Source organism: Dendrobates tinctorius, unplaced genomic scaffold (assembly GCF_039654945.1).
Source record: "Dendrobates tinctorius isolate UK_male_01 unplaced genomic scaffold, ASM3965494v1 ptg000165l, whole genome shotgun sequence".
Classification (NCBI taxonomy): Eukaryota; Metazoa; Chordata; class Amphibia; order Anura; family Dendrobatidae; genus Dendrobates; species Dendrobates tinctorius.
Genome location: NW_027361832.1, coordinates 20,825,364 through 20,838,883, shown reverse-complemented (window position 1 = coordinate 20,838,883; position 13,520 = coordinate 20,825,364). Strand labels below are relative to the sequence as shown.

Genomic DNA, 13,520 nt, shown 5'->3' with positions numbered 1-13,520 from the left:
CCATTTGCAGCTGCTGAATGTCCAACATCAACATATGCCATTTTTTCCACCTACCTAACTGGGCTGCCTCCCCCCATAAGGCCGGGGTCACCACCTGGTGCACAGACCCGTGCAAGTGCCGTTGCCCTGGACAGGTGGGTGGGCCCACTCTTGGGCAACGGCACTGGCACAGGGTCCCTCATAGTACAATCAAGTGTCTCTGACGGTGGGGGTGCACACCCGCCGTCAGACACACCGGCGTACTTGAGGGGCCCTGTGCCAGTGCCGTCGCCAAGTGGGCCCCCCCTGCTTGCTCAGGATCACAGCACTTGCAAAGTTGAAATACTTACCTCTCCCTGCTCCACCGCCGTGCCGTCTTCCGCGTTTCCTGACAGTGACATTCTGGTCAGAGAGCGCGATGACATCACGTCTGTACACCCTCTGCCTAAACAGTCCAAGTGCAGTGAGATGGAAGATGGGGACGACGAGGAGTCCAGATTAGTACAGGGATTCCCTAGCGAGGAGACTTATTTAATTGCTTTCAACGTTGGGACAGCTATTTTTGGGGAGCACTATACTCTGGAGAATGATATATGAGGCCCACCATACACTGGAGCATTCCAAAGGTGTACATCAGACACTGGAGCAGCATTTACACTATTATACACTGGAGCATTAGAAATGGGGCCCATTATATATGGAGCATTATTTGGGCCCATAACACAGTGGAGCTTCATCCATGGGGACCAACATATACTGTAGCATTATGTGGAGCTCATCATATACTGTATCGAACATTATATGGGACCAATGATTCTGTATGGAGAAATATATGGGCCTCATTACTCTGTATAGCGCACTATGCGGTGGCCATAATACTGTATGGAGGAATATACTGTCCATTTTTGGAGCTATTGGAGAATTTAAAATGGATATCAGTCATGAGATGTAAGAAGTGAAGTATTTTTCATTGTACTATACCGCTATTTCTCTGCCGTATCAAAGGATCATGAATTGTAGCATGTGTTAAAGGAGCCCAGTGACACTCTTTGGCCCTGGGCCCACAAAAATCTGTTGCCAGCACTACCCCCCCCCCCCCACAACTTTAGCCAAATAACCCCCAGTTTTCAATGCCTAACTATTATTATAAAGTAAATTAAGGTTAACAAGCTTAAGTAATAAGAATTTATGTTTTTGGCATTAAAATGGCACTGTAGGTGTGTTTACTGTCCTCCACTCACTGCCGACCTTGGTTCCCTATTGACTTGCATTGGGTTTCGTCTTTCAGTCGGCCTTCGACTTTTCACGATAATCGGCCGATTGCGGTCGACCCAACTTTTGAGAAAGTCGGGTTTCATGAAACTCGACTTGACCCGAAAAAAGGCAAAGTCGCTCATCTCTAGCTGTAAGCCATAATCATCAACATTAACAGAAATAATCATATGAAATAGATCACTCTGTTTGTAATGACTTTATATAATATGAGTTTCATTTTTTGTATTGAAGAACTGAAATAAATTGACTTTTTGATGATGTTCTAATTTTGTGAGATTCACCTGTAAGAGAATAGCATCCCCATACAGGTGAAAATTCAGCAGCTGTCGGCTGTACACTATAGCTGACAACATGCCGCATCAGCCACGATCAGTGTTGGCACCGTCCATATCTGTTTAACCCCTAAGATGCTGCTGTCAATAGTGACCACATTATATCAATGGTTAACAGAGTGTGGAGGGCTTCCTCTTTATCCCCATTGGCACCTTGAGATCATGATAGTGTAGCTCTAATGTTTGCCCTGGCAATTCATGACCAAATAGCAGCCTAAGGCTGGTTTCACATTAGCGTTTTTTAGCACAGCGCATCGTGCGCGTCCATGCGCATGTGCCATGCGACCCTATGTCTAACATGGGGGGCGCATGGTCTAGCATTTGCACGCGTTTGTATGCGCATGTGTTTTTTGTAGTGTGCGCCTAGGCACGCCAGATGCAACCTGTTGCATTTTTGGTCCGTCCAACCTGCGTGAAAAAAAACGCATGCGCACGCTTGCGCACGGAATGCGCCAAAATAACACATTACCGTCTATGGGAACGCCTTCGTTTAAAATCGCATGCATTTTAAGAGTTAACATGGCTAGAAACTGGTTAAAACGCATGCGCCTAAAAAGGCAAACGCATGCAAAACGCATGATGCGTTTTTTGCATGCGTTTCTATTGCGCACCAAGCGCAATGCTAAAAAAGGCTAATGTGAAAGTAGTCTAAGAGTCTGCTGACTACAGTGACCTGTTCAGATGATAGGGACAGAAGGTAAAATATACTTTTTAATTTATGTGATGTCACTTTGAGTTAATTCCTGAAAAGCACCTGAAGGGTTAATAAACTACCTGACAGCAGTTTTCAATATGTCAGAGGGTGCTGGTTTTTAAATGGTATCACTTTTGAGGGGTTTCCAATATATAGGACCTCCAAAGTCACTTTAAACCTGGATAGGTCCCTAAAAAAAATTATTTTGTAAATTTACTTGGAAAAAGGAAAACTTGTTGCTACATTTTAAATCTCCTAAAAGGCTAACAAAATAAAATAACATTTTTCAAATGGTGCCGATTTAAAGCAGACATGAGGGAAATGTTATTTATTAATGTTAGATTAGATTAATGGCAAACTCCAGAACTGCAATAGAAAATACAAAAAAACACGCTGGTGTTTGGAGTGGCGCTTGGAGCGGTGTTTGGGGCAGTGTTGGGAGCAGTATTTGGAGTGGTGTTTGGAGCTGTGTTTACGGTGGTGCTTGGAGCAGTGTTTGGAGAGGTGTTTGGGGTGGTGGTTGGAGTGGCACTTGGAGTGGTGTTTGGGGCAGTGTTTGAGCAGTGTTTGAGGAGGTGTTTGGGGTGGTGGGTGGAGTGGCGCTTGGAGATGTTTGGGAAAGTGTTTTGAGCAGTGTTTGGGGAGGTGTTAGGAGTGGTGGTGCTTGGAGAGGTGTTTGGGGTGGTGGTTGGAGTGGCGCTTGAAGTGGTGTTTGGGGCGGAGTTTTGAGCAGTGTTTGAGGTGTTTGGAGCGGTGTTTGGGGCGGTATGTGCAGCGGTGTTTGGGGCGGTGTGTGGAACGGTGTTTGGGGCGGTGGGTGGAGTGGTGTTTGGGGAGGTGTGGAGCAGTGTTTGGGGAGGTGTTTGGGGCGGTATGTTGAGCGGTGTTTGGGGCGGTGTGTGGAGCGGTGTTTGGGGCGGTGTGTGGAGCGGTGTTTGGGGCGGTGTGTGGAGCGGTGTTTGGGGCGGTGTGTGGAGCGGTGTTTGGGGGGGTGTGTGGAGCGGTGTTTGGGGCGGTGTGTGGAAGTGTTTGGGGTGGTGTGTGGAGTGGTGTTTGGAGCGGTTTTTGTGGTGGTGCTTGGGGTGGTGTTTGGGGTGGTGTATGGAGCGGTTTTGGGGCTGTATTTTGAGCAGTGTTTGAGGTGGTGTTTGGAGCAGTGTTTGGGGCTGTGTTTTGAGCAGTGTGTGGAGCAGTGTTCGGGGCGGTGTGTGGAGCAGTTTTGGGGCTGTGTTCTGAGCAGTGTTTGAGGCGGTGTTTGGAGCAGTGTTTGGGGCTGTGTTTTCAGCAGTGTGTGGAGCGGTGTTCGGGGCGGTGTGTGGAGCGGTTTTGGGGCTGTGTTTTGAGCAGTGTTTGGAGTGGTACTTGGAGTGGTGTTTGGGGTGGTGTGTGGAGTGGTGTTTTGAGCGGTGTGTGGAGTGGTGTTTGGGGTGTTGTGTGGAGCAGTGTTTGGGGAAGTGTTTGTGGTGGTGCTTGGAGTGGTGTTTGGGGAGGTGTTTTGAGCGGTGTGTGGAGTGGTGTTTGGAGCGATGTTTTGAGCAGTGTTTGAGGCGGCGTTTGGAGCAGTGTTTGGGGCTGAGTTTTGAGCAGTGTGTGGAGTGGTGTTCGGGGCGGATTGTGGAGCTGTTTTGGGGCTGTGTTTTGACCAGTGTTTGAGGTGGTGTTTGGAGCAGTGTTTGGAGTGGTGTTCGGGGCGGTGTGTGGAGCAATTTTGGGACTGTGTTTTGAGCAGTGTTTGGAGCCGTTTTTGGGGCTGTGTTTTGAGCAGTGTGTGGAGCGGTGTTCGGAGCGGTTTTGGGGCTGTGTTTTGAGCAGTGTTTGGAGTGGTGTTTGGGGAGGTCTTTTGAGCAGTGTGTGGAGCGGTGTTTAGGGTGATGTTTTGAGGAGTGTGTGGAGTGGTGTTCGGAGCAGTGTGTGGAGTGGTGTTCGGAGCAGTGTGTGGAGTGGTGTTCGGGGCGGTGTTTGGGGCTGTGTTTTGAGCAGTGTGTGGAGCGGTTTTGGGGCTGTGTTTTGAGCAGTGTGTGGAGCGGTGTTCGGGGCGGTGTTTTGAGCAGTGTGTGGAGCGGTGTTTAGGGTGATGTTTTGAGCAGTGTGTGGAGCGGTGTTTAGGGTGATGTTTTGAGCAGTGTGTGGAGCGGTGTTCGGGGCGGTGTTTAGGACGATGTTTAGAGCAGTGTTAGGGGAGGTATTTTGAGCAGTGTTTGGAGGGGTGTTTGGGGCCGTGTTTTGAGCAGTGTGTGGAGCGGTGTTCGGGGCGGTGTTTAGGGCGATGTTTAGAGCAGTGTTAGGGGAGGTATTTTGAGCAGTGTTTGGAGGGGTGTTTGGGGCCGTGTTTTGAGCAGTGTGTGGAGCGGTGTTCGGGGCGGTGTTTTGAGCAGTGTTTGGAGGGGTGTTTGGGGCCGTGTTTTGAGCAGTGTGTGGAGCGGTGTTCGGGGCGGTGTTTTGAGCAGTGTGTGGAGCGGTGTTCGGGGCGGTGTTTAAAGCTTTGACTTGTGCCACAACGCACAATCTGACTCCCTGACTACATGGACTGGTAAGAATATTGCGGCTCCTGGGATTTGGTTCTTGAAAACATTTTTTTTTCTTAAAATGTGAAAGTGGTAAAAAATAGTAGTGTTTCTTGTCCGATCCGCGGGATGACAGGAACACTATTTATTAAGAACAATGAAAGACGGGAATATAAAAAATAGACTCACAAAAGAACGACAGAATTTATGTTTTCAGCTTGCTTTACCCCCCTTCAAAAATACAAATTATTCAATGACTCACATGTCAGATGTGCCCCGAAAGGTGGTTAGAAATAAAATTGTCAGAAAAGCAAAATCACGTAAACTTATGGCCCAGAAATGCTTTACTGCAGCCACTAAAACATGAATACAAAAACATCAAAAACAAAAACCCTTCAGTGCTGATTGGGGGGAAACAATCCGGGACTGAACTGAAGTAGCCTTTATTGTTCACTTCTAGTCCCTGACGCTGTTGTCTCTCCCACGTGATAAGCCCCAACCAATCAGCACCGCGCATGTCCCCTCAGCGCCCGCCGCCTCACTGGCACACAGCTCAATTTATAAACTAACAGTAGCGTAACGTTCTTCCGGTTCTGCGGCGCGGTTCACTGATTGGTTGTAAGGCTGAAGGTGGGAGGAGCTACGTGGTGGAAGCGTATGGTTGCCATGCCGCCGACAGCTTCCGGTTTTTTGTAACGTGCCGCCTTCAGTCAGCGGGAGCTACGTCCTGTGCAGACCCGGGGTGAGTGCGGTATTCTGCCTCTGTCACTGACAGCAGTATATAATACACACTGCAGCCGTTTCCTGTCACCGCAGGTTCTTCAGGGGCTTGTGGTGCCTCGGTAACGTGCAGCAGCTGCAGTGTAGCCCCATGTAGTGCGCAGGTATGAGGGGCACATAGTGCTCGGTGCTGGGGAATTGCCTTTATAGTAGTTTCCTTCCTTTATTGACACGAGCTTTATTTAAAGGGATTGTCCTGTTTGTCCCAGCAGTCATCTGTGATCCAGTGACCTGTCCACTGTGCGGACCCCTGGGACCTCCATGGATGACGGGGCGTCCTTACTGACAGCCGCCAGCCACAGTGACATAACCCGCGGGTAAGGGATTGGGCCTGTCCAAAAGTTTACAGATATTTTCTTTAGAGCTTGAGCCATCGAATGCTGGTCCGAAATCTAAGGTACTTTCCTCCTAAATCCCTATTTGTGATAATCTGAACTATTTTCTAATATACTTGAGTTACAAAGTCCCCATCCTTCCCTAACTGCACTATTTAACTGCTTTTCTATTTTTTTTTCTCTTCCTTTTTACTGATGCTTTCACCGGTGCATGCTGGGATACTCAAATGAAGCATCATCAAGGGGCAGAAGCTGCGGCCACCGCTGCATCCCCTGCCTCCTCCCTGAAACTTAGCAACATCGGTGAACTTCCTCTCAAGTGCTGGATTAGTCCCTGCGCAATGTTCACTGCGCACAATGACAGTGCGCTCTTTGTTTCTAGCTCAGATCAGCAGTCGCGAGCCGGCAACACCGCTCACTGTCAGTGCGCCTTGTCAGAATACCTGTGACGGCACTTGTGGCGTCGGTCTCTCTTCACACCAGGTATTCTGACAGTGCACTCTATTGCTGACTTGTTACTGCTGATCTGAGCTGGCAACAAAGAGCGCACTGCCATTGTGCACATTGCGCAGGGACTAGCCCAGGCTCTGAAACAATCACTGATGATGTATTGTTTCAGGGAGGGAGCAGGGGGCTGCATCAGTGACCGCAGCCTCTGCCCTCCTAATGATGTTTCGTTTGAGTATCCCAGCATGCAATGGGATTGTCAAACAAACCATCAAAAAAAAGGAAGTGAAAGCAAAAAATAAAAGTCAGTTCGATAGTGCAGCTAGGGAAGACTAGGGGGATTTTTAATTCAAGCATATTAGGAAATAGTTTAGATTAGATAGGGATTAAGAATGAAAATTAATTTGGATTTTGGACCATCCCTTTAAAAGATTGCATGGATGATAACAAATCGTCACTGATCCACAGGGTAGGTGATAATTTATTGATAGGTGAGGGGGCTGTTGGATGGGGCAGCTGATCACAGGGCCCTGTTCTGATTGGCTGGGGCACTTTTATCCTCATAGACTGGAGCAGCAGTATTAATGCTCCATTCACTGTCTATGGGGCTGCGCTCAGCTTTTTCCAGCAGCACTATATGGAATGAATGGAACAGTGGTGGAGCATGTGTCCTGCCTCCCCACGCTGTTGATGGGTTGGGGGTCCCAGCAATCGCATCACCATAAGTTAACACCGATCCTCAAGGAACTAAGCTTATCTTTCTGCCGGTGTCACACGAGCACATAAATTATCAGTCCTATTTTCATCCAAAAAAGTGGGGCAATTTTTTTTTTTTCACTTGTCATCCATATGCTGTCCGTATACAATCATTTTTGTTGCTCAGGAGTTATTAATCCTTTACAGTTTCCTATGTTAAAGAACTACAATATACTGTATCTGTAAAAAAAATGCTGATCAGCACTGTTTCGTTATAATATTGGTCCGAGTGCAATATATATATATTTTTTTATCATATTGTACTCATTGGATTTACGTGAGCAAGCCCTTGTAGAAATCCTTGTTGCTGCTCTCTACAGAGTCATATAATCATGTCCATTGCTAGTCAACAGTCTGTTCTCAGGAGGGATAGACAACGAGAAACTACTAATGGACGGCCCTATATGAGTTCTAACTGCCCCCACTACCGCCCTATAATGAACTCTGACTGAACTACTACTACCGCCCTGTAATAAGTTCTGTCTGCTCCACTACCGCCCTGTAATAAGTTCTGTCTGCTCCCACTACTGCCACCCTATAATGAGTTCTGACTGCTCCGCTACCGCCCTGTAATGAGTTCTGCTGTCTGCCCTCACTACCGCCCTGTAATGAGTTCTGCTGTCTGCCCTCACTACCGCCCTGTAATGAGTTCTGCTGTCTGCCCTCACTACCGCCCTGTAATGAGTTCTGCTGACTGCCCTCACTACCGCCCTGTAATGAGTTCTGCTGACTGCCCTCACTACCGCCCTGTAATGAGTTCTGCTGTCTGCCCCCACTACCGCCCTGTAATGAGTTCTGACTGCCCCCACTACCGCCCTGTAATGAGTTCTGACTGCCCCCACTACCGCCCTGTAATGAGTTCTGACTGCCCCCACTACCGCCCTGTAATGAGTTCTGACTGCCTCCACTACCGCCCTGTAATGAGTTCTGACTGCCCCCACTACCGCCCTGTAATGAGTTCTGACTGCCCCCACTACCGCCCTGTAATGAGTTCTGACTGCCCCCACTACCGCCCTGTAATGAGTTCTGACTGCTTCCACTACCGCCCTGTAATGAGTTCTGACTGCCCCCACTACCGCCCTGTAATGAGTTCTGACTGCCCCCACTACCGCCCTGTAATGAGTTCTGACTGCCCCCACTACCGCCCTGTAATGAGTTCTGACTGCCCCCACTACCGCCCTGTAATAAGTTCTGACTGCCCCCACTACCGCCCTGTAATAAGTTCTGACTGCCCCCACTACCGCCCTGTAATGAGTTCTGACTGCCCCCACTACCGCCCTGTAATGAGTTCTGACTGCCCCCACTACCGCCCTGTAATGAGTTCTGACTGCCCCCACTACCGCCCTGTAATGAGTTCTGACTGCCCCCACTACCGCCCTGTAATGAGTTCTGACTGCCCCCACTACCGCCCTGTAATGAGTTCTGACTGCCCCCACTACCGCCCTGTAATGAGCTCTGACTGCCCCCACCAGCGCCCTGTAATGAGTTCAGACTGCCTCCACTACCGCCCTGTAATGAGTTCTGACTGCCTCCACCAGCGCCCTGTAATGAGTTCTGACTGCCTCCACTACCGCCCTGTAATGAGTTCTGACTGCCTCCACTACCGCCCTGTAATGAGTTCTGACTGCCCCCACCAGCGCCCTGTAATGAGTTCTGACTGCCTCCACCACCGCCCTGTAATGAGTTCTGACTGCCTCCACCAGCGCCCTGTAATGAGTTCTGACTGCTTCCACTACCGCCCTGTAATGAGTTCTGACTGCTCTCACTACCGCCCTGTAATGAGTTCTGACTACCCTCACTACCGCCCTGTAATGAGTTCTGACTGCCTCCACTACTGCCATGTGACTGGTTTGGTGGTGATCTTGTATGTCTAAATGTTTGTCTATGAAATGCTTTGTGTTTAGGTTCCAGCCATAATAAAGATGGCTGCCTGGGATCAAGATAGCAAGGAACTGAGCTTGATGGATAAACAGATCACGAGGTAAGAGCCCCAAATCTGAAAATGAAAGTGGTTGTTTGGGCATGTAATGATGGTGTATTTTGCGGCATGTGATGTTGTTGTATTTTGCAGTAGTTCATCAATATCAGATGGGGTGGTTTAATACCCAATCACCTGTTACTAGGATCTAGATGTAATCATTGAAGGGAGCTGAACAGCACTTTGTATGCCGCTGCTAAATACCGCAGACCACTATTGTATGCTCCGACAACCTCTTTTAGCAAGTAGGATCTGTCATAAGATTTCACAATACATGCTGCAGACGTTATTAAATAGATCTTTTAAACCCGATGAGGCTGCTGTATTTATTTTGAAAATCCATGTCATAATTGCTGTATAATCCTTTATGAAAGTGTGTTTATTTTCTGCCCATCTGGCTTGATTGACGTATCCCACCTCTCTGCTTCTTAGATCTAAGACTGCGCCGTACAAGCTAACCTGACCGACTTGGCGGGAGGACGGACAATGAATACTGGTGAACTCTCTTTAACTGGACTTATAAAACACACATCTTACTATCAGGATTATGCAGCCATTCTGAAGTGGATTTTCAGAGTAGGTACACCAACCTCATCAGGTCCAATGTATCGAACTCCTAATGTATGCAGTTAATATTTTGAAATCTGGTAACAAATTCCCTTTAAGATGTTTCCCAGGACCTGTTCATGTCAGATTTTCAGTCTGTGTGTAAAGGATGTCATTGTATGTGTTACATGGATGTCTAACAGTGAGATCCATCACCCCTGGCTATAATGGTGTCCTTACGGCACGGTTATAATCAGATTTTCATGGTGTAAAGCCTCTGGTTGACAGGTGCCACTGTTTGGTATTGCTTCTAAGGTCTTTGTCACTAATTGACATCTGGTTTGTAGCCACATCATAAAAAGTCCATGATATAGTCTTTCAATGAAAGCGTGTAATAGATGACGTTCTGCATCTATGGCCATTAGGATCTCAAATTTAAAAGAAAAGTATACAGCACGGTTGGACCCCGCAGTGCAAAATACAGAACTCTACTTCACTAGTCTGTACAAAGTCATTGGGATACTGACTATATTGATCAGATGAGGACCTTAAAGGGGTTGTGTGTCCTCAGGCTACAAGCCTGCAGTCACAATACCTGACTGCAGACTTGTGAAGCCTCACATTTCACGCAGTGCACGCTGTGGGGACTTTGTAGTGGGAGCGACGGGTGCGGAATGTCGCCCGGAGTATGCGAGAAACATGACCACCCGCTTCCAGCACCGAGGACTCCTCACAGCGTGCATAGAGTGACTGCAACTTTGCAGCAGGAGGCTGGACAAACCCTTTAATTAACGTAATTTTGACTTTTTATCGCTAAAATAGCCATATGCACGCACAATGTACGTTGACTTTTTTTTTTTGTGTCGTTCACGAAAAATAGAATAAAAAAGTGAGGTGTGAACAGTCCCTAAAGTCCTCAGTTTAAGACCACCTATCTTTATACAAGTAGCTGAATAGCCACACATATGATGGTGATCCAGACCCCTGTCTACTCCCACAGAAATAATCTGCACACGGTCTGATTAACCCTTACATTATTGTGGTTAGTGGAGCTGCTTGCTCACGCTCCATTAAAGTGGTTTGTGTCTAGATGAATCGTTAGCTGTGTAACACTACTGGTCCCCGGCCTCCTGCTTGGCTAGGAGTGGTGCAATTCTGAAGATGGACAGTTCAGACCAGAGTCACTGTGGCAGTGCTGGTCTGTACTGAGCGCTCTCCCGGGCTGCAAGCAGAGGCTGTCTCTGCAGCATGGAAGAAGTGATGTGGGACTGACTCCAGCCAGCTTCAGAGCAACGTGCATCGCACTGCTTGCCTAGAGGCTATGAGCTGTACGCTAGAAAATGGAAAGATAAAAAACTCTTCGTTCCTGAGAATGGTGAGGGTTTTTAAGAAAGGTCAAATTGCAAATTGCTTGTTTTTACAAGCAATGCAATTTTAACCTTTTTATGAACTTAAAGTGAACCTGTCAGCAGGATTTTGCTACAGACACTGTCAGGTTGGCAGTGTTATACTGATTAAAATCATACCTGGGGTGAAGAAATCCGTCTTGTGGTTCTTGTGTAATCAGTTGAAAAACTATAAGGTTGCACTATGAATTACCAAGAATGATTACTCTAGAGCATTGAAACTGCATTACTGCCATAGAAAATGGGAGGAAAAAGGGAAAAAAAGATCTATATAATGTGTATATGAAATATACCTCAAAACACCTCAATTTGCAATCACTCTCTGAGTCCCTTCTCCCTCTTACAGACATATCTTCCCTTCATGACACAGATGCTGCTGCCACTTTTTATAACACCACAATAACAGCAACATTTGATTCGGCTGCCCCCCTCACGCAGAGCTAAACTCGAACAATCAACAGGCAGCCCTGGCTGACTAGCCTGACCAAAGAACTGCGACGGGTTTCCAGGGCTGCTGAGCGGAGATGGAAGAGAACCCACTCTACTAAGCACTTCAACGCATACAAGCAGTCCCTTGCCAGCTTTAAGTCCACGCTCTCTGCCGCAAAACAAACTACTCATCTCTCAAATCCTCCCTGTCTCAAAACCCTAAACAGCTCTTCAACACTTTCAATTCTCTAGTCCGTCCCACAGCACCTTCTCCCTCTTCTCTCATTTCTGCTGAAGACTTTGCCTCCTTCTTTAAGCGGAAGATCGATACGATCAGACAAAACTTTGGCCCGCAGCCCCCATTGCCCCTCTTAGCCGCTCAGCCCTGTCCTGCAAAAGCCAGCTTCTCCACCATGACAGTAGATCAGCTCTCCACCCTTCTATCAACATCGCACCTCACCACTTGTGCCTTCGACCAGCTCCCGTCCCACCTCTTCCCTAACATGGCCACAGTCTTTATCCCAACTCTAACACACCTCTTCAACCTTTTACTTACAAATGGTGTCTTTCCCTCATCCTTCAAACATACCTCAATCACACGCATCCTCAAAAAGCCCTCCCTTGACACATCCTCTGTGTCTAACTATCGCCCGATATCTCTTCTCTCTTACGCTTCAAAACTACTGGAACAGCTTGTATATCTTGAACTGTCCTCCCATCTCTCCTCCTGTTCCCTCTTTCACCGGTTACAATCTGGCTTCCGACCGCATCACTCAACTGAAACTGCCCTAACTAAAGTCACTAACGACTTCCTAACCGCCAAGAGCAAACGACACTACTCTGTCCTCCTTCTCCTGCACCTGTACTCTGTCTTCGACACCGTGGACCATTCCCTCCTTCTACAGATTCTCTCATCTCTTGGCATCACAGACTTGGCCCTATCCTGGATCTCATCATACCTAACAGACCGAACATTTAGTGTCTCCCTCTCACACACCACCTCCTCACCTCGCCCCCTGTCTGTCGGTGTTCCTCAAGGTTCAGTCCTAGGACCCCTACTATTCTCCATCTACACCTTCGGCTTGGGACAGCTCATAAAATCCCACGGTTTGCAGTATCACCTCTACGCCGATGACACGCAGATCTACCTATCTAGACCCGACCTCACCTCCTTACTGACCAAAATCCCACAATGCCTGTCTGCTATCTCAGCCTTCTTTGCTCGCTTTCTCAAACTGAACATGGACAAAACAGAATTCATCATCTTTCCCCCATCTCATTCTACCCCTCCACCAGACCTATCCATCAATGTCAATGGCTGCTCGCTTTCTCCAGTCCCGCACGCTCGGTGCCTTGGGGTGATCCTCGTCTCTGCCCTCTCTTTCAAACCACATATCCAAGCCCTCGCCTCCTCCTGCCGCCTCAAACTGAAAAATATTTCCCGGATCCGCTCATTCTTCAACCACAAAAAAACTAGTGCATGCTCTTATCTCCCGCCTCGACTACTGCAACCTCCTACTCTCTGGCCTCTCCTCTGGCACCACTCCATTCCATCCTACACTCTGCTGCCCGACTAATCCACTTGTCTCACCGCTTTTCCACAACCTCCCCCCTATGCCAGGCCCTTCACTGGCTTCCTATTGCCCAGACGCTCCAATTCAAAACCCTAACCATGACATACAAAGCCATCCACAACCTGTCTCCTCCATACATCTGTGACATTGTCTCCAGGTACCTACCCGCACGCAACCTTCGATCCTCTCAAGATCTCCTTCTCTATTCTCCCCTTATCTCTTCTTCCCACAACCGCATACAAGACTTCTCCCTTGCTTCCCCCATACTCTGGAACTCTCTGCCGCAACACATCAGACTCTCACCATCAACGGAAACCTTCAAGAAGAACCTGAAGACCCACCTGTTCCGACAAGCCTACAGCCTGCAATGATCTCCGGTCTACTGAACCACCGCCCGACCTGCTCTACCCTCTCCTACTTTATCCTCACCCATCCCTGTAGACTGTGAGCCCTCACGGGCAGGGTCCCCTCTCCTTATGTACTTG

At 48.1% G+C, this 13,520-nt stretch overlaps 1 protein-coding gene across 3 annotated transcripts in view; it reads left to right on the top strand.

The window, feature by feature from the left end:
* The first annotated feature begins 5,389 nt into the window (after nt 1-5,389).
* Nucleotides 5,390-13,520, top strand: part of LRRCC1 (leucine rich repeat and coiled-coil centrosomal protein 1) — a 98,245-nt gene continuing 90,114 nt past the window's right edge. Inside the window, exons 1-3 of one of the 3 annotated variants that reach the window (XM_073550576.1) lie at nt 5,390-5,526; nt 5,774-5,881; nt 9,007-9,083. In XM_073550576.1, the coding sequence (XP_073406677.1) occupies nt 9,025-9,083 (59 nt within the window). In that variant the 5' untranslated portion in view covers nt 5,390-5,526; nt 5,774-5,881; nt 9,007-9,024. The other 2 variants (XM_073550577.1, XM_073550578.1) reach the window with 2 other exon arrangements.